We start from the raw sequence: 20594 nt of genomic DNA on the forward strand, positions 1-20594 counted from the left end.
TAGATTATTGCTAATCTGCTGTGATTTTGGTAATGCTGGTTTGGTTGAACCAACAACATTAACATGTTTTTTTAATATCATCAATTACGAACATTATTGTCATCACTAACTAACCAACTAACAGAGGAAATAGAATAAATTATCCTGAAAAAAAAATTTGTATGAAATGCATGATCCAATTGAACACCTCATCTTTTAAGGAAGATAGTTCAAAGCAGTTCAAAGTTGGTCCAAACACACGTCATATTATTGTTGAGAGGTGATACATTTTACTAAAACTTAAAAAAGAAATCACACTCTTGTATATAGTTTATATGAAAACTATTCAAATCACTCCCTCTTCTTGTTTAATTTCATCTTTGATTCTACGTCTCCGCTGTAAGGTGCAACATGGTATGCATATTGCTGGAGAACAGAAAACACCACCATCTCCAGACATATCAAGACATTCTGAATAGCTTCCTCAATGTGCTCCACGTCTAACCAGAAATGATGAGATCGAATGACGCCTACAGCAGCTAATACGTCAATCACCACTCCCTGCAAATGGTTCAAGAAGTCTTATTTGTTAAACAAGTAATAAATGGCACTTCAAAATAAATAAATACGAAAAGAAAACAGCAAAAGGAATCTCTTGGTAGTGATCAAGTTTTTGACCGGAAACCAGTTTCCAATAGAACCAGCTGATTAAGTCAATGGTGGTTCAGTTACAAACCAATTCCCACTTTCTTAAATGTCTTAGCTTCCAAGTCTAAAAACAGAGAATATTATACCAAACTCTCCCTAAGTTGCAGCAAATCGCTCTTAAATTGTAATTCCGTCAAATGAGGTGAGCAGTTCAAAACAAGTTAAATTATTTTTGAGTTCAGAAGACAACAACCAGCAACTCAGATAATACCAATAACTAGGAGATTCTATAAAGGGGTTTCATATCCTTGTCCTTGGTGTTTTTGTGGATTTGCTTATGTTATATATCCTTGACTGCATTTTCTTTAAGGCTGCATATATAAATCAGGCATGCAAAAGAACTGAAGGGGTCGAGAAATTGTACCTGCCAAAAGCAGAAGAAGACTATTCCCTTGATGCACAGGAACTTTGCAAGGGGGGAATGTGGTGCCAATTCCTTTGCAAACACATGGTAAAACACCACTAGAGAGTATAACGCTAATGAAACTGAAACATTAAGAATGATAGTGAATGTCCAGCTCAACCAACTGGGGTAGAGTCCAAGTGCTTGCAGTGTTATCATCAAGACAGAACAAACTGGGCGTATGATGACAAACTGCCAAGTCCAATATTTGAGTAGCTTCAGGGTATGGTGGTTTAGCCGAACGGTGTGAGGCTGCAGTTTGTTAAGCCACATTGTATCTGTTAATATATGATAGATTCAACATATTTAATAAATTATGCTTTTTAACTAGAAAGATAAGCTTATATTCCAAAATCAGTGTTAGAATTCAGAACCAACATGTCCATTGCATTGGAAACTGAAAGAGCATAAAACTATCCCGCACCTGAAAAAGAGTCATAGGAAACGAGTGGTGAATTTCTCTTCCTTTGATTTCATCTGGCACTATATTCTTGCTTATGGATATCTTCAGGTAACTATACATTAGAGCCAAGAACTTAGCAATCACCTGGAAGTAGGAACATGAGAAGTTAGAGATTCTGGCAGGCCATAAGAGACACTTGAAAAGGACAACCGCCATAAAGAAATTGGAGGTACTCACCAGAGCCTCATAACACTCCTTAATAGAGTCCAAAAACATGAAAAAAGTTTTGCTTCCCTGAATATCCAATAAGCCCACAAATGAGTCAACTGCATATATTGGAGCCATAAGAATAATAATTATTATAGCCTTCTGCTCCTTCGGGTTCTTCCAGTAAAAGAGATGTTGTGACAGTAACTGGACTGAGAAATGCATTGTAAGCATCACACAAGATGCAGATCCTAGCAGCGTCAATTGGCCCCGATCCATTGTACTTAAATCCATTATTCAGCAGTGAGATGGAGCCCAAGGTTGGAATCTGCCGAAAGAATATTACATGATCTTCAGATTCTACATGTTAAGTTCAATATGGAAGGTACTAAACAGCCATCCATATCCCAACTGATTCATTATTCAAGCATATGCCATCACCAAGTAAACATTTACAGGAGCAACAACTCTAAAGGGCATCTGCAATTTTCATATTGCATTCTGTGAGCACTAAAAGGTCACACGCTTATTTGATATCTTCTTGCAATGTGGTCTTTTTAAAAGGTGAACCTAACTTTGTAAGATGTTTCAAAGTTTTTAAATTTAGGATATTGCCTGATGTTGTCAAAACTTTCACTCCAAAGTTTTCACCTTTGCAATTGGTTTTTGAGGAAATTGCAATAAAGATCAGATATTGAAATCAAGACCTCACAATTCGTTCCACTATTCAGGATTATTGAGCGAACCAGAAAACCCAAAATTGATCAGACGCAGCATAAAAGGATAGAGGAATTTCAGCTACCAGTAAGTACAAATGTAAGGCAATCAACCAAAACTTGGTGCAAGAATCAAAGCAACGTCTGTTCTCTAAAATGAAAAACGTGTTGGATAGAGAGAAGAAACTCACCGAATCGGAGCAATCGAGCGGTCCAATAAACCCAAGATACCCTTTTGTGATTGAATTTGAGTGAAGAATCAGATTGTTTCAGTCTCGTCTTGAGGGTCTTTGTGTGAGTGCTCATACATATCAGTCCTCATTTATCACAAGCCCACCAACCCCTCCCAATTATGGCATTCATTTACTCGCAGACAGGGCCTGGCCCTGCTGGCTGCCGCTGTTATTTTATGGGTCTGGGTTATTTTTAACACCTTAAAACCCGTTTTTACCCTTTAGAGAGTTTGATGGAAAACCAGATTACCAGTTTTAGAAAATAAAAAAGAATCTTGTTAAGAATGTGAAAATTTCCATTTTCTAACATAAATCACCATCATCAAACCTCAAAAGTTGAAAATAATTAGAGATTTTGGGCAACATGGTCCATCATGGTTCCTCCACTCTCATGATGGAACTTCTAGCTATTCGCCATGCGCTCAGTGAATGTTCTCACTTTCATCTAACAGACGTAATTGTGGAATCGGATTCTCAAAAGGGAATCTCAATGCTTAATGGTCGGGTTACAGTGGACTCAGATCTGGAGGGGATTGTCTTTGATATCCAGCAGTTGGTGGCTTCTCTTTCTCGGGTCTCCTTTGTGTTTGCTCCCAGTGTCCTGCAACCAGGCTGCCCATTCTGTTGCTGGTTTTGTTTCTAAACAGGGGGGTAATCATGTTTGGGATCACCTTGGAACTGACTGGCTCTTTAATTCTCTTGCCTCTGATGTAAACCTTCTCATTCGTTATTAATATCATTTTCCAGCGTTTTGACAAAAAAAGAAAAAGAAAAGAGCATATACTCATTCTGAGGAGACTTTATTGCCATGCTTGTCACAAAAGGAAGGATAATGAAAAAAGGTTTTTTAGGTTTTAGACATAAAAAAAATTTCACTTTTGGAAAAAGCCAAAGCTTTTTCTAAAAAGACAAAAAAACCACTCAACTTTCAAATCAAAGACATGCAAATGTATTGGATTCCTTAGAAATCTAAAAATAAATAAGGGCATTTTGTCCATTTTTGCTTCTTTTAAAATTTTTCTCTCTCTTTTTGCTTTTTCCAAAATGTCCCAATGAAAAAAAGAAGTACATTACAAATATAATTATGGATCAAGTGGTCGAGCAAGGACTGTCTTGAGCCCTGTATTATTACAACGATAAATAATATTTAGTGAAAGGGTAGGTAGATAAAGTAGTTTATTTTGGAACTCTAAGGAAGGTAGAAGAAAGAGAGTAGGTTTAGTCGTGCTCTGGGATGCCAATGTTGGGCTCAATAGCATTTTCCTCTTCATCCTGGACCTGCACATATAATGAACTGCATCATCAGAAACACTATATAAAGAACAGAACTCTCTATAGAACAAAAGAAAAAAAGTAACACTAATTATTTGGTTACCTGAGGAATTGTCTCTCCAGCATTTTGACGTCCGGCCTGTCTGGACCTGATGGTTGCAGTAACTATGTGCCCCAGTAGAACCCTAATTATTACGTTAGGGTTAAGTAGTAACCCGTGGACCGTGTTCCCGACATTCTGTAGAATGCTATTATTACTATTGTCAGCAGCTGAAGGTTTAGTAGTCGGTTCCAAAAGCTCTTTATTATCTGTATCAAAAAAGGGAAGGAAGGGGATTAATTACCAAATAAACAGCTAAAAGTGGCCCTGCAACGATAATTTCAAATGCAAATGATCTCATCCTTCATAGAATATGAATTGGGTAGTGTATGCTGTGAGAATGTGAAGAAATGTCCCACATTATAAGAAGTGCATTATTAGATGACGTGAAGCTGTTTAGCCATTTAGCCGTTTTCAATGTGGAAATATTTCTTCACATTCTCACACATAGGACCCTCCCGCAAATATGAAAAGTATACAAACTGATATCACTACACTTCTTCCTATCATTTTCAAAGTCTGGCTAACAAGGAACAAAATACAACCAAGTTAACATGTAAGAAATTCCAGTTCAATCTGGCGGAGTTGATCAGTCATGAATCCTGAGAAAGAAAGAAAACAGAGTTCAGACATTGCTTAATAAAAGCGTACCGTCTGCACTGGCTGCTAGCTTCTCTATGGAGTCTGCAAACACCGAAAACAGAATGTTATCAGACGGAGAAGAATAAATAATCCTCATAACAATTATGTGAAAAATTGAGTGCGAGAGGAAGGACATACCACTGCTCCGACTCCTTTGAATCCGATTGCTAATACTGAATGATCCCGTATGATATTTTCATGAAAATAAAAGTTCAGAGTTAATAACTTCCAATTAATATAAGGGGAACAAACTCAGATTTGCATTTTTGTTTTACCAAATCGCTTCAAAATCTAAACATATCATAGGACACCACCGTGGCCATGTGGATCAATCTTCTAAAATAAATCTATTGCAAACTTTTAAAGACAAATGCCTTTAAAGACAAAGTAAATTGCCAAGTCATCCAATTACATTCATGGAACATACTGGAGGACAGATTAATCCTCACTGCCTTGACACTGTTGTTTGCGTGGCAGAAAAAAGATACAAATTCGAACATGTACAATGAACAAGGTCTAATTGTTGGTGGCATACTAACCTTGGCAGAGAAGTTATGATCTGCATCTTTAGATCAGGAAAGTACCAAATGTGTTCCCGAGGATTATCCTTCTTTTCAAAATAATAATCTTTCTTCAATTCAAGTGGATCAACCGACACAAGGTCCGTTGGTCTTGGATGAATAGTAGGACAAGCGTTGGGTTCTTTCGACTCTTTATCCACTTTCATCCTCCGGCGTCGTGTAATGCATATCTCTTGGAGGTTTGGGAAGCAGGTCGAGTACATCTTTTTTTGGTCAGAGGTAGACTGACAAGAATCCATCTTAATCCTGAATAAGTAGCCCAAATTTTTGCAGTCTGAGATATGGATGACCTTTAGTTTATTCAAACAAAGTGCAAATGGCAAAGGGTCTTCTTTTGATATTAAGCCTTCCATCTTCTGACATTTTCTAACGGAAATTTTTTCGAGGTTTGGCAGGTTGTATGATACGTTCCTCTTGAACGAAAACAAATAGACCAAAATTTCGCAGCCAGATATATCTATGACCTTCAGGCTGTCTAGACAACGTCGACGGCTGAAAGGCAACCAGTGTAGATCCTTGTTGCTCATTACATGCAGCTCAGTTGTGTCTTCTGGGAGTAAGATTGGTTTTTTGTTCACAAGGAAGTCACTTTTGATGAAAACTATGCTGTTTTCAGGCAACTTCTTTTCATCCCAAGAACCACCCACAGAGAATTTGAATTTGGATAGAGAATGATTCTTCGAACCAACATATGTATTGAAGGATTTTGCATCTAGGAAGTTGACATGAAGAATAGCTAAGTGCTGAAGGGATCCCAGCTCCTGAATACTAGCTGCTTTCTCTGATCCCCACATTCTACTTGCTCCTTTATCTGATCCCCACGGAGAACCTGCAGAGTCATTGGTTATCATCAAGTAGAGTTCTTCCAGATTTTTAACTCACGCACTATTTCAGCTTGAAATTCTCCCACATTTGTACGAGACAGGTCGAGGCGAATAAGCTGGTTTAGTTTCTTCATGCCGTGAGGTAATTCTGTTATGGGAGTATCAGAAAGGTCCAGAACAAGTAGTTCCCCAGAGTTTGCTAAAGAAGGCAGAGATGTTAAGTTGCAACAACCGCGCAAGAGGAGTGCCCTTAGTTTTGTCAAGTAAGAAGAGGCTGACTTTGGAAGGGTAGAGATTTTGGTGTGAGAAAGGTTAAGAACTTTGAGGTTAGGCATATTACGGAAGAAATCGTCATCGAAGTGAGAGATGGGGTTGTGCTGCAGAAGTAACGTGGATAGCTTGTAAAACTCGGGTTTTTTTGTAAGTGCTTTAAGCTGACTTTTCATCAATGAGGCTCTCTCTACTTTAGACTAGTTCCTCCCTATCAGCGGGCAGTCGGTAAGCTTCAACCCGGCTTCGATGAGAAACTGATCATAATCGGGGGTTGTTTTGGTCAGATGGATTGCCATATGCCTAACTAAGTTGCGCATCTTGATGCATTCTTTTCCACCTTCACTAACTGCTTCCAGAAGGTAAGCTCCTTTGATCTCACCCAGTATCTCTCTTGCATATGTCGTATCTTCTATCAGCTGCCCCTTAATTCTTTCTCTGCTACTCAATAAACCTTCCCAAAACCAGTGCTCCACTAACTCTTTCTTTTCAATGCAATGACCAGGTGGGTACAATGCACAGTACAGGAAGCACTGCTGAGCTTCTTTCTTCAACAGAGAGTAGCTATATAACAGGCGGGCAAATGCCTTCCTATTCTTTTTTACCAAGAGACCACTAGAATTTCTCAACTTATAAAATGCTCCATTCCATTCTGCATCGACATCGACATCGACATCAACATCGCTAGGATCCCATTTCATTATTTCTTTCAAGGTTTGAGCCAGACCAGCAATCGCCACGGGCAGACCATCACACTCACGTACCATGTTTTCCGCGGCGGCTCGAGTATCTTCCCTTAGTGCAGATAATCCAATGCCAGCTTCAACCTCGAACAACTTGAGTGCTTCTTCGTCTGATACAAGTTCGATTTCGACCTCTCTATCAAATGTGATGTCCCTGCACACTGGACGTGATTTCGAAACGATTATAACCTTGGAGCCATTGTCGGTTAGCCATGGAATCCCAATATGCTCGAGAGACAACTCTTTCCGCATGTCATCCAAAATGATCAGAAATCTTCTCTTCCTCAACGCACTGTCCAAATTGTTTGCTCTGTTCCCGGCATTGTGGTCAAGTTGGTACTTTTTTTGGATTTCATTCCGCAGGGCATCAATGGCTGCCTCAGTTGATCCAATATTCTCTACAGTCACCAAAATAACTTTGTCAAAATGGCCTGCAATATTTCCATCTCTGTCATTGCTATCTTCCGAGGAGGCCCAACTTTTGTACTCTTTTAATATTTGGTTATTGACTTGCTTTACAACTTCAGTCTTGCCCGAACCAGACATCCCATAAACACAAATGGTTCCAACCTCCATTTCCGAAACGAACTTCATAATCTTCTCAAAAGCACTTGCTGTCTTGCCCACCAGTTCTTTTGTGTTCTCCTGTATATATCCCACCACAAAGTATTCTTCCGCATTAAACAACTTTGAGCCCTCCTCGTTCAGCAAATTCACCGTTTTATTTCTTCCAACAATATTTTTCCCAGCTTTATACTGTGAGCGATAATAGTTTGGGAAACCACACAAATTCCCACTTATTGTGTCCTCAAATTTCAACTCATTAGTTTCAGCTATGAATTCATTTGCCTTGTTTAACCAGTCGGAGATTTTGCAAGGCTTGCTCACCACCTTCTCCTCAGATTCTCTCTCTACTTCACGCCTTCGTTTCTCCAAATCGTCCATGCCTTTTTTTAAAGTATCTAGATATTCTTTGCGTTTCGAGAAAAAATTATATTTCTCTTCAAGGGGCTTACCTAAACAGGGTGTTTTCCACAGACAACCAATGAAAGAGGTAAAAAGCCCCAGAAACTCTGCTACAGCCAAAGAAAGAGAGAAGTAGATGATGAGAGCCAATATCATGCATGGTACGTATAAGTTAACATGTAAATTGTAATATTGCAAGAAGAAAATTATATGATCATTTTCATTTTGCTCCTGCATAAAAAAAAATGCGGCAGGTTGAGATAGAAACCAACTTTTGTTTCTCTTATTTTTTATCTCTCATTATTTTTCTCAGTGTTGCCTCAGTAGAAGAGAAGACTTGAAGAAAAAAAATTCTTACTTTCTGTTGAGAACAAAAAAGAAATCAATACCGCACCTGCCATTGCTATCCGTTTTGATCAGTCACTCTTTCACATCTAAATTCCAATTTCAGGTTTCCCGTCTCCTGTATTATATAGACCAGTGAGATCCTTATACAGAAACAATAATAATGATATAGTTAAGTAAATTTTCAAAAGCGCAGACTGAACAAACAAAATTATCAAGGCAATAGTAAAGCATGAAAAAAAGAAAACGTGTTTATTCATTCACTAATCTTCATGTCACATAAAATTTTGTATTCAAATAGAACTAAAATATTTATACAAGTGGTGGCTACTTGGTCTACAAGTACATTCCTATTTGGTTACAATTATCTATAATTACATGGGATTACAATTACCTATAATTACATGGAATTACAATATGACAATAAAGGGAAAGTAAATCACAACGATTGGAGTGGCTGATTTGTGCAGATTTAGCGCCATCTCTATTATCCCCCTACAAGTTGATGTGCGAAGAGCTCAACAGCTTGAATTTGAGAAAGGCAAACCGAAGAAGCGGGAGACCCTTGGTAAAAATGTCAGCCAGCTGAGTATGGGTGGAGACATAACGAACATGCAATGAGCCAGCAAGGACAAGTTCACGGACATAATGATAATCAACAACAATGTGTTTGGTGCGCGCATGAAAGATTAGATTAGAAGCAAGAGCAATAGAGCTTGTGTGTCACACCGAAGAAAAGGAGGTGAGGGCAAAGAGACATGTAATTCTGGTAAGAGTTGTTGAATCTATGAGAGTTCCATAGCGGTGAGAGCCAATTGATGATACTCAGATTTGGTACTAGAGTGGGATACGGTGGGCTGCTTCTTGGAGCTCCATGAGACAAGGTTTGAGCCAAAGAAAATACAATATCCCCATGTATAACGACAATCATCGGGATTACAAGCATAGTCGACGTCAGAGAAAACAATCACAGAAGAGTTACCAGGACAAAAAACAAGGCCATCATGAGAAGTGCCAAGAACATAATGTAGAATGCGCTTGACGGCTTTCCAATGAATATTAGTAGGTTGATGATGCATTAATTGACAAACTTGGATGATGGCAAAGGAGATGTCGGGACGGGTGAGGGTGAGATATTGAAGCACGCCAACAAGATTGCGATACTCGGTGGGATTGGAGAGAAGGGATCCATGAAGAGAGCTAAGTTGAGAACCAGTGGCAACTGGAGTGAGACAAGGATTAGCCTCACGTAAGGTGGCCCTTTTTTAGAAGATCGGCCGCATATTTGGCTTGAGTCAAACACAACATATCCAGAGTACGCTTTAGCTCAATACCCAAAAAATAATAGAGATCCCGAAATCTTTCATAGCAAACTGACGATTAAGAAACTAAATAAGGGCTTGAACCTATGACAAAGCATTACCAGTAACAATAATATCATCCAAGTAAATCAAAAGGAAGAGAAAATTGTCATCTTTATGATAGATGAATAAGGAAGGATCCGCTTCTGAAGCCGTGAAGCCCAAGGTAATAAGAAACGCAGATAAGCGGGAGAACTAAGAATGGGGAGATTGCTTGAGACCATAGAGAGATTTTTGAAGGTGACATACATGATGAGGAAATTTAGGGTCTTCAAAGCTGCGGGGTTGACACATGTAAACCTCTTCGGACAAATAACCATGAAGAAAAGCATTAGTGACATCAAGCTGGCGAATGGGCCATTGCCGAGAACAAACAAGAGAAAGAATAATGCGAACAATAACATGCTTAACAACGGGACTGAAAGTTTCCAAGTAGTCAATGCCATATTGTTGATGAAAACCATTGGCCACAAGACGGGCCTTATATCGTTCAATGGAACCATCGAAGCGGCGTTTGATACGGTACACCCATTTTCAAGGCAAGGCATGGCGGTGAGGGGAGGGAGGAACAAGATCCCAAGTATGATTGTGGTGGAGGGCTTGGACCTCTGTGAGCATAGTTTGGCGCCATTGATCCGATTTGGTTTCTTCTTGGAACGAGGTAGGTAAGATCTCAGATACCTGCGAAAAAACAAGATTTGCATATTTGGGATTCGGTTTCTGAATCCCATCTCTCAAACTAGTGACCACTGTATGGGTAGGGGGAGAAGCGGGGACATCAACATGAGTGAGTGTGGGCGAAGGAAGAGGAAGGGAAGGGGCTGTGGGGAAGGAAGGGGCGGTGATGGAGACATAACGAGGGAGGAAGACACAACCAAAGGTGGAGGATAAGGCATCGGGGAAGCACGAGAGAAAACCTGAAATGGAAAAGTAGATTCATAAAAAACAACATGACAAGAGAGATAAACAAGACCAGTAGAAGGATCATAACAACGATAACCTTGGTAATTGAGAGAATAACCTATGAAAACACGAACGAAATTGAAGTTTATGTTTATTGTAAGGACGCGTAAGGAAAATAGGCACAGCCAAAAACACAAAAAATAGAATAGTCTGGACGACGACCAAACAAAGATTCATATGGAGACAAATAATTTAATTGAAGGGCAGTCAAACGGTTGATTAAATAAGTAGAAGTATTACAAGCTTCAACCCAAAAGGAAAAGGGCACGTGGGCGGTGGCGAGGAGAGTAAGAGCCATGTCTATGAGGTGTCGCAGTTTGCGTTCGGCGAATCCATTTTGTTCGAGGGTGTGAGGATTGGAAACACGGTGAAAAATCCCATGAGTACTTAAGTAATGCTGGAATTGGTGACTAAGGAATCAACCCCCCCTCTCCTCATATGTTTGAAGAGATTTGATTATGCACACACGATCAACAGACAATAAATTTTCCACCAATATCCTAAATTTCTAAAAATAATCAAAAGCTTCATACTTAAAACCCATGGAAAAAACCCATGTAATCATCAACAAACAAGATAAAATACTTGGAACCTTTATTTGATAAAACGGAAGATGTCCAAATATCACAATGAACGAGTTGTAACGAAACAGTAGAAACATAAGAAGATAACTAAAACGGTAAACGAATACTTTTGCCTAGATGACAATGAGAACAAAAAGAACTACTAGGAGAACCACAAAGGGGAATGTGAGCTGAAATCTTCTGGAAGACAGCAGGAGATGGATGACCTAAGTGTTGATGCCACACGGGAAAGGAAGTACGGATACCAAGGAGGGCCACGGAGGTGGTAGGAAATGAGGAGGAGGATGGAGGAGACCGGAACGAATAGAGATCATTTTCACTCTTGTCGTGGAAAATCGTCTTCTTCGAGACGAGATCCTTCACATAGAAATCAGAGGGGGTGAAAATAAAATTGACAGAATCATTGAGAGCAAATTGATGAACACTAAGCAAATTATGAGATGCGGAAGAACACTGAAGAACTTTATTTAAATGATATTGAGAGATTGAACCATAACCCATATTCGATATTTGCAAACTTTGACCATTATGCACTGAAACTTGATTCGAACCACCATAATTCTGAAAGAGCTGGAGATGAGCAAGATCATTTGTTATGTGAGCGGAGGCACCACTATCACTAATCTAGGTAGATGACTGAGCAGGAGTATGAGAGGCAACCATGGCTTGGGGAGCAACATGAGGGCGAGGGCAATGACGAGCCATATGACCACATTCACCACATTTATAACAACGACCGTGAAAACCAGGAGATGAACCATAAGATGGAGAGGAGAAACCACAACGACTAGCAGCAACGGGCACATAAGGTGTAGCTTGGGAGGGGAGAGGAATGATGCCCCGACCAGGAGAAGAACCGGGGGAAAAGCCACAACAAGAGCCAGAGAATCCGCCACGACGACCACCACAGGAAAAGGAGGACCCACGGTTGGAAAAGCCATGGCCACAATTAGCATAAAACACTTGAGTGGTAGAATCAGACATCATGGAAGAGGTGTAATTAGCCATACGAGTCTCAGCAGTCAATAAAAAGGTAATAACATCATCTAAGGCTATAGAAGGGTCACGAGACTGAATAGAGTTGACGGCGCTCTCGTACGCGTGTCTGAGACTATTAAGAATGAGGTTAATAAGATCATCATCATCATCCACAAGGTTCCCAGCAAGAGCCAAACTATCAAAAACAGTAGTCATCTAATCGACAAAATCGGTGATGGAGGAGGCACCTCTTTTGGTGGTTTGCAGCCGATGCTTCAACTGAAGAATACGAGAACAGGACTGAGAATTGAAACGTTTCTCCAAAGAGATCCAAGCATCATGAGCTGTAAGACAACGAGAAACTTGAGAAAGCACACCAAGAGTGAGGGTAGAATTAATCCAACTGAGCGTTGTTGATCAAGTTTATGCCCGTCTGCATAGGCGGATTAGAGTGACACCATCAGAGGTAAACTGAGAGGGACACGAATTTGTTTGATCAACATATCCGATTAAACCGGTGCTCTTCAACAGGGGCAAGAACTGAGCTTTGCAAATGATGTAGTTCATACGATCCAGTTTGATAGAAATAACATAGGAGATATTAGGAAGAAAGGCCATAGAAGAAGCAAGCGACGTCGCAGACGAGGAAGATGTCATCAGAGAAAAAGGAGAAGATGAGGGAGGAGTATTTGCCGGAGAGGGTTCAGTAGAAGAAGGCATATGTGGGCAGAGAAAAACACAGCGGGAAAACACATGGAAGCTAGGCTATGGTTTATTGCTTTGATACCATGTCAGATATTCACTTAGGTTTGAAATTGGATGATATGTATTCAAATAGAACTAAAATATTTATACAAGTGGTGGCTACTTGGTCTCCAAGTACATTCCTATTTGGTTACAATTACCTATAATTACATGGAATTACAATATCACAATAAAGGGAAAGTAAATCACAACAATTGGAGTGGCTGATTTTGTGCAAATTTAGCGCTGTCTCTATTACATATATTGTTTTGTTAATTGCAGTGATTATAGAATACTACGGTAGTGGTGGAGCTAAGACAACCCATTATTCTTGGGATCCACTATTACGGTAGTACGGCCACATGGTTCTAAATCTCAAAGTCGGTCTGATCATCCTAAGCACAGTTCATGATAGAAGAAACGCAGTTCATGGTAAGACAAGCAAAGAAATAATCTCCAAATTAATGCAAGGAGTTATGATGCATATAAATATATTACCCACCAAAATTAAAAGGATACCGGTACCGTACGTAAAAGAAGCAGCCGTGAAAACTATAGCCACTTTACTTATGAAATCTACAATAAAAATGGTCTGCTAAGAGTTAAAGGAGAAGAAGAAGAACCTCGTCCGTCCTTCAAACGTCGCTCAAACAGTAACAGGCTACCTCTTTCACTTCTTATGCAATCGAAATGTGCCAAGCGCATATCTGAACCGGAAATTGTTGGATAAGAATAAGGACAACATGATTGAACAAATGATGGTTTTGGAAAAATGGGATTTTACATCCATCGACTTTCAGGTTCCTAAGTTGAACTCAAGGAGAGTTGCCGATTGACCATAAATTTATAAATTTATTTGGTTTTCCACTTGATGTGTTTCATAGAATGGTAGATTCCCACCAATGCTGTCAGTCAGTCAATCCTGCAAATGAACGTTGGATCCGTAGTATACTGTCAAAACCTGCACCGGACGGTCCTGAGCCTGGGCTGTAGTCAAGGGGAGTTGATTTTTTTGTAGACTAAAATAATACCACAGTCCACGTGACATCATCCCCATCCCAGCCAATTAAAGTCCATTAACAAACCTACCCCATCTTTGCTTCAAAGTTTTGAAGTTTTAAGTTTGTTTTAACCATCAAAGTGAAATTTTATGGCTCAAGTGAAGCAAATAAAAGACAGCAAGAGAGACTGGCATCAAATTATATGCAATGCATCTACTTCATATTTAAAGGTTTATCGATATGAGAAAATTTTCAGTGTAATAATTATGCCTCACGTAATATTACTCCTCTCTAAAATATAAATTCATCAGATAATGCAGAGAATCTCCCAGCATATAATGCTGACAGATGCCAACACTTCCTTTCGCACAAGATTAGGAAATGCAGAATTTGATCTCAGGGCCAAAAGCCAAGTATCGATCTTGGAGATTCTCTGCATATCGGGTTTGTAGCTCAGAGGTACCACACACCCTTCACCCATGACAGAGAAACAGAATATGCTCTATAGATTCCTCATATAGTTCACAAAAAGGACATAAAGGATTTTTTTTTTTGATCGAAAGATACCTCCATAAAAAGCCAAACAAGGCCAAAACGAAACGAAACAAGAGAGAGCCCATCCACCAGGGAGAAAGGCAAGAAAGCAAAAGAAAATAAGAAACAACACAAAATACTGCCTACTAAGAACAGTAAGCACCAGATCCAAATTACAACAAAAACTAAGGGGCGCTGGCAAGCCAAAAGGACATAAAGGATTGCAACTAACTTTCCTCCTATATAAGTTAAGTTTCGTAGGGATTGCGTTTGACACCGCCCTCCACAGGAAGTTCCTTATCTTTGGAACCACATAAATTTTCCAAATTGTTTCAGTGTCAATCTGGTGAGAAGAATGGGCAGGAAGGGACTTTTTGCCCAAGCTTGAGAAAGCCCAAAAATAACAACTCTTCACAGTAAGTATTCCGCTTTTCTCCCTAAACCCAAAAGCTGTTCATATTGGAGAAGACTCTGCCTTCTTTTTCATACTGCAAAAGGATGACCCACACAATAACGATGGCAATGCAGGGCCCAAATTCTTGCCCAACAGACAAAACTATGGTCGCAGAGGAAAAGCTGGCCCAAACTTGTAGAACTGCCCAACACTTGTTTTTCAAATTAAGGGCCAAAAACTTCAACGGTCGAGTCATGGATGATGACGAAAACTGAAAAACACGCTTGCACTGAAAGGATTTGAACCAAGAGTTTGGTGGCATTTGTTCTTTTTGCTCGCCTAGTTTTTGAAGGTTATTTCACTGAAAAAGTGCTTTCTGCTACTGTGACATATGACCACAGAGCACTGGTTATTGATGGGAAGCGGCGGATTTTGCAGTCGGGCTCTATCCATTATCCTCGAAGCACTCCAGAGGTGACTTCTAGAATCTGTGGTTAATGTGATTGTAATTTTTTTGAGAAACTTTGAAAAGGCTATCAGAGGATGCATGGTAATGACACTGTCGGGATTGTGCTTGTTGGGGAACAATGCAGGTGTGGCCGGAAATTATTAAGAAATCTAAGGAAGGGGGACTGGACGTGATAGAGACTTATGTTTTCTGGAACTATCATGAGCCTGTAGAAGGCCAGGTATGAATAATTCTGGCCTCTGATGTAAATTCATTCTAATATGAACAAACCACTAGCCTCTCAGCTAGCTAGTTAAGTCCTTTAGGAATATTGGCATCTATTTTCCCCTAAATTTGTCATTAATTTGATGTTTTCTTTCATTTTTTGTAGTACTACTTTGAAGGCAGGTTCGATTTGGTAAGGTTTGTGAAGACAGTGCAAGACACTGGCCTTCTAGTCCATTTGAGGATTGGCCCGTATGCTTGTGCTGAATGGAACTATGGGTTTGTTTCTGTTTCATGCTCTCTTGTGGTGTACATTGCACTGGCATCAGTTTCCTAGTTCTGTATTTTCCACTCTGTTATAGCTTTTACTGATTCTGCAGATATCATTATCTTATGACAGAGGATTTCCTATTTGGTTACACTTTATTCCCGGAATTCAGTTTCGCACAACAAATGCACCTTTTAAGGTACTTGGTACATTTATTTTTGCCAGTGGAAATTTTCTCTTTGGATAAAACAAGACCTCTTACTTTTCCATCTTTATTTGCATTGCTACTTGCTTTTGAAAAACTTGTTCACTTTAATGCATTGAATCTTATGGATTGGAAAACTTTATATACTTGTCAAAATGCAGATTGAAATGAAGCAATTTCTTGCAAAAATTGTTGAAATGATGAAGAAGGAGCATCTCTTCGCATCACAAGGAGGCCCAATCATTCTTGCTCAGGTGCTTTCCTTTGACAGTAGGCCATACACTATATGAAACTTATCAGGTCTAACTTATTAATTCTTAATGTGATGGTTTAATTGTACCCCATTTATTTTTTAATTGCCAAGTGAAGCATTGTACCAAGTGCATGACTAGTTTAAGTCGTTGGATGCTTATCAAGACGTACACTAAAAAGATGGTTATGATTATGTATCCAAAACGTAGTTAGGGCACTCATGGTGTTTCGATCATGCATGTTGATTATGGTAATCTTGCATTTATTCAAGCTTCATTTACATTCCAAAAAAGTAGGCTAATAGAAATTACAGTTCTGTTTTGCATGCTCAATTTTCATTCTTATATGTGCTCTGACAGGTTGAAAATGAATATGGAAATATTGAAGGTTCATATGGAGTTGGTGGAGAATTATATGTCAAATGGGCTGCAGAAACTGCTGTCAGTCTTAATACATCTGTACCTTGGGTGATGTGTGTGCAAGACGATGCACGGGATCCAATTGTGAGTATTGTACTTGATTTTCCATGAAAAGGTGTTGCCTACGCTGATATGAGTCATCATTACATGGAAGGTCTTCAAGTTTGCCAATCCTTGTACCTTCTAATTGTTATCTTCTCACAGTTTTTCCCACCTTTCCATTGTACCCGTTCTTTCAATATTTCCATTTGAAAGGATTCATTATTTTTATAAATTACCTGCAGATAAACACATGCAATGGATTTTATTGTGATAGGTTTACCCCAAATTCCCCATCCAAACCAAAGATGTGGACAGAGAATTACAGTGGATGGTAACAATCTAGCCTATTATTATGACATATAGGAGACAAGTCCACCTTTGGAGTTCAACTTGGAAATACAGAATGTTGAATATCATCATATGTAATGTGTAGGTTCCTTGGATTTGGCAATCCAATTCCTTTTCGACCTGTTGAGGATCTTGCTTTTGCTGTTGCACGGTTTTTTGAAACAGGTGGCACTTTTCAAAACTATTATATGGTAAGCTACACAGATTTCTCTTTCTAGTTATAGTCTTGATTGGTAAGGTTTAGCATTTTCACCACCATATGCTTCCATAAACATCATCATAATGTCCTTTTTCTCTGTTATTTCCTTGCAGTATTTTGGGGGACCAACTTCGGGCGAACAGCTGGAGGCCCTTTGGTTGCAACAAGCTATGATTATGATGCTCCCATAGATGAATATGGTAAATTTATCCAACACTTGGATTTTGAGAAATTAGTGAAACAGATTAATTTTTGTTGTGTGGCTCAGAAATTCAGAATTGTCATTCAAATATCTTGAGGTTGTTTCATCTTGTGAGGAACCTTATGCAGGTTTTCTTAGGCAGCCAAAATGGGGCCACCTGCGTGACTTGCACAAGGCGATAAAGCAGTGTGAAGAACATATGATCAGCTCCAATCCAACACAAGTGCAATTTGGTAAAAACTTAGAGGTGTGCAACATATTTCAAGATTCTTCAATAAATTTTCTGGACTTAAATCAATTGTCTTTGAGGATCAGTTTTCACCATTATTTTCTCATGCTCATATCTCTTACTCCATCCTCACTTTGGTTTTTCCTTTCTTCATCAGGCACATGTCTACTATAAAAGTTCCAATGAGTGTGCAGCCTTTCTTGCTAATTATGGCAGTAGCTTGGATGCAAATGTCACTTTTAATGGAAATATCTATTTCCTCCCAGCTTGGTCCGTGAGCATCCTTCCCGATTGTAAAAATGTTATATTTAATATTGCGAAGGTACATATCCTATTGTAATTTAGTATTTCATTCAAACTGGGTCAATTGGGACTAGCAGCTTCTTATAGCACAGAAAGAAAATGTTACAGAATCTCTTGAACCTGTTAGGATTTTGGTAGTTAAGGAAGAGGAGAGAGAAGAAGAGAGAAAATAAATAGTTTTTGTAAGGTCTATGCTCATGTCTTTATTAGCTCAAGCTTTGTGACAGCTGGTAGCTATACTACTTCTCAACTAGGGTTGAGCTACTTGACTCAAGCTTTGTGAGGACTGATGAGTCAAATTTGTTGACTCGGTTATTTACACTGAGTTGCTGTGGATAGCACACTTAAACTTTTATGTGAGCAGATACATTTGTTTTCATTGAAGATATATAAGTCCAATTATCATCTCATCTAATCTAATCTGGATTGAGTTATAAACTGATAAATACTGGATTTGTCCTAAACACCCTGAAAGGACAAGATTAATAAGAGAAGAGTTTTTATTTTGTTCTTAATGTAAAAAGGCCTTGTTGATCTAAATCTCAAAGTGGGTGGTCTGATCAATCCTAAGCGCAGTTCATGGTAGAAGAAACGCTATCGGTAAGACAAGCTAAGAAATAATTTCCAAATTAATGCAAAAATAGTGTGCTAAGAGTTAAAAGGAGAAGAAGAAGAACCTCGTCCGTCCTTCAAACGTCGCTCCCAAACAATAACAGGCTACCTCTTTCACTTCTTATGCAATCGAAATGTGCCAAGCTTATCTCAGCCGAAAATTTGATGGATAAGAATAAGGACAATATGGTTGAACAAATTATGGTTCTGGAAAAATGGGATTTTACATCCATCGACTTTCAGGTTCCTAAGTTGAACACAAGGAGAGTTGTCATCCCTAGCTTTCCCCAACAAAATGTAAGTGAGATCATTGACAATTGGTCGAAATTTTAAACAAATATATTGGCGATGGATAAACAAAAATAATGTTGACAATTGACCATAAATTTATAAATTTATTTGGTTTTCCACTTGATGCTTCATAGAATGATGCTGCAGAGATTCCCACCAATGCTGTCAGTCTGTCAACCCTGCATGTGAACATTGGATCCGTAAGGATACTGTCTAAACCTGCACCATCTTCCTCGCTTCATATAAATTTGAAGTAAATGGGAGAGAAAATTAACCGTCTTGATTTCATGTGTAAATTTGTTTTCTACTCCAGGTGTGAATCTTTGTATCTTAGTTGTAGACTTGCATAGGTTTTGTTGTCATTCGGAAATTCTTGTGTGCCAAGCCAAGTCAGCTTCTTCTCTCTGTTTCTTTGAAAATAAACGATCACGACTTATCACTAATCATTTTTATAAAAATAAAAGAGAGGTGTGAGCTGTGGAGTAGTTGTGTGTGCAGTCACAATTAATAATCATCGGAATAATGCACATGTATTATTTTATCAGCTCGTGTTTCTTATCCAGTTTTATTTTATTACAACAGAACTCGTGATTCCTAGGTTTTCTTCTAGTATAGAGGAAAATGATAAAAACCTGAACCCAGGTAAGGATGCGTTCAGTCTCAAATTCTTTTGAGAGGTAGTCATCTTTCGTCACTTTGAAAATGAGGTGAGACACGGTGTGGATCTTGAGATTATTTTATGTTATTTGAAATCACATTATTGACCGCATTTCTAATAGAGGCAGAACTCCCATACAAGAGCAACACCTCAAAAGACATTTGTAATCTTACTGCTCTCTGTGGGAATTTAAAGGTTACAACTTACATTTGAAAATTGAAATTTGTTTTACCCATCAAACTGAATTTTTATGGCTCAAGTGAAGCAAATAAAAGACAACAAGAGAGACTGGCATCAAAGTCCACAAATTCTACTCAATGTTGACTCTCAAGTCAAATCTACTTTAGTTTGGTAATGAGAAAATTTTCACTGTAACTGTTATATGTAATGTTACTCCTCTCTAAAATATGTGAATTTGTAGATAGTCACACCCAAAAGTTGTTCATATTGGAGAAGATTCTACCTTCTTTTTCGTATTTAATATATATATATATATAAGTAAAAGGCAGAGAATGGTGAAACATTCAAAATACTAAAAAATGTCATTGGTTAATGCAAATATTAAGAATTGAAATTATTAATTAAATAATGATAATATGATAAATTCACACTCGTTTTCATATTAAAAAAATTAAAATTAAAAAAAAATCAGATAATGGATCCTATTTTTATAGAACATAACTACCCATTATTATTTTTAATTCTAAATTAAATTAAATTTTTTTTAAAAAAAAAGCATTTCGTATGCGCGAAAGCATATGTGAAGTGAAGAGCCTAGTATTGAAAGAACTCTCAAGCTCTATTCCTCTTTGATTAATTAAAGAAAAAAGATTGCAAAAGGATGATCCACAATAACGATGGCAATGCAGGGCCCAAATTCTTGCCCAACAGCAGACAAAACTATGGTCCCAGAGAAAAAGCTGGCCCAAACTATGGAACTGC

General features: G+C 38.6%; 3 protein-coding genes across 7 annotated transcripts; 1 reads left to right on the forward strand and 2 right to left on the reverse strand.

Moving 5' to 3' along the window:
* Positions 1–156: 156 nt before the first annotated feature.
* Positions 157–2792, reverse strand: LOC103324652 (uncharacterized). The gene is made up of 5 exons (XM_008226746.3): positions 2608–2792; positions 1731–2028; positions 1515–1637; positions 1052–1342; positions 157–540 (listed from the first exon to the last, which is right to left on the reverse strand). Exons 2-5 carry the CDS (start codon positions 1992–1994, stop codon positions 331–333), a joined length of 888 nt encoding a protein of 295 aa, XP_008224968.1. The 5' UTR covers positions 1995–2028; positions 2608–2792; the 3' UTR covers positions 157–330.
* An 821-nt stretch (positions 2793–3613) lies between these two features.
* Positions 3614–14293, reverse strand: LOC103324653 (putative disease resistance protein At5g63020). 5 transcript variants are annotated; one of them, XM_089048505.1, is made up of 7 exons: positions 13646–14027; positions 8442–8510; positions 5203–8154; positions 4802–4836; positions 4673–4705; positions 4025–4230; positions 3614–3927 (listed from the first exon to the last, which is right to left on the reverse strand). In XM_089048505.1, the coding sequence occupies exons 3-7, from the start codon at positions 6093–6095 to the stop codon at positions 3868–3870; spliced, it is 1227 nt and encodes a 408-aa protein (XP_088904631.1). In that variant the 5' UTR covers positions 6096–8154; positions 8442–8510; positions 13646–14027; the 3' UTR covers positions 3614–3867. The 5 variants fall into 5 exon arrangements, with proteins under 5 accessions (XP_088904631.1, XP_088904629.1, XP_088904628.1 ...); XM_089048503.1 differs by having other exon boundaries at positions 8406–8510; XM_089048502.1 differs by having other exon boundaries at positions 5203–8157; positions 8406–8510.
* Positions 14294–15254: 961 nt separating this feature from the next.
* Positions 15255–18545, forward strand: LOC148918397 (beta-galactosidase 8-like; the record flags this gene model as incomplete). Its single annotated transcript, XM_089048510.1, has 10 exons — positions 15255–15425; positions 15545–15640; positions 15791–15903; positions 16025–16091; positions 16259–16351; positions 16709–16852; positions 17053–17141; positions 17244–17349; positions 17471–17557; positions 17688–18545. Coding segments are annotated over 9 exons (957 nt in total), but the record flags the coding sequence as incomplete, so codon positions are not given.
* Between the last annotated feature and the right edge of the window lie 2049 nt (positions 18546–20594).

Source organism: Prunus mume, linkage group LG3, assembly GCF_029339155.1.
Source record: "Prunus mume cultivar Tortuosa linkage group LG3, ASM2933915v1, whole genome shotgun sequence".
Classification (NCBI taxonomy): domain Eukaryota; kingdom Viridiplantae; phylum Streptophyta; class Magnoliopsida; order Rosales; family Rosaceae; genus Prunus; species Prunus mume.

Excerpts from the sequence above, each read along its gene's own strand:
- LOC103324652 (XM_008226746.3), bottom strand. The coding sequence starts at position 1,994 with ATGGATTTAAGTACAATGGATCGGGGCCAATTGACGCTGCTAGGATCT. Across the intron at positions 1,343-1,514 it reads TTCCTATGACTCTTTTTCAG|CCTCACACCGTTCGGCTAAA; the intron begins GTGCGGGATAGT and ends AACAAACTGCAG. Across the intron at positions 541-1,051 it reads TCTTCTTCTGCTTTTGGCAG|GGAGTGGTGATTGACGTATT; the intron begins GTACAATTTCTC and ends AACCATTTGCAG.
- LOC103324653 (XM_089048506.1), bottom strand. The coding sequence starts at position 8,448 with ATGGCAGGTGCGGTATTGATTTCTTTTTTGTTCTCAACAGAAA. Across the intron at positions 8,158-8,405 it reads TTTTTTGTTCTCAACAGAAA|CAGAGTTTCTGGGGCTTTTT; the intron begins GTAAGAATTTTT and ends CTTTGGCTGTAG.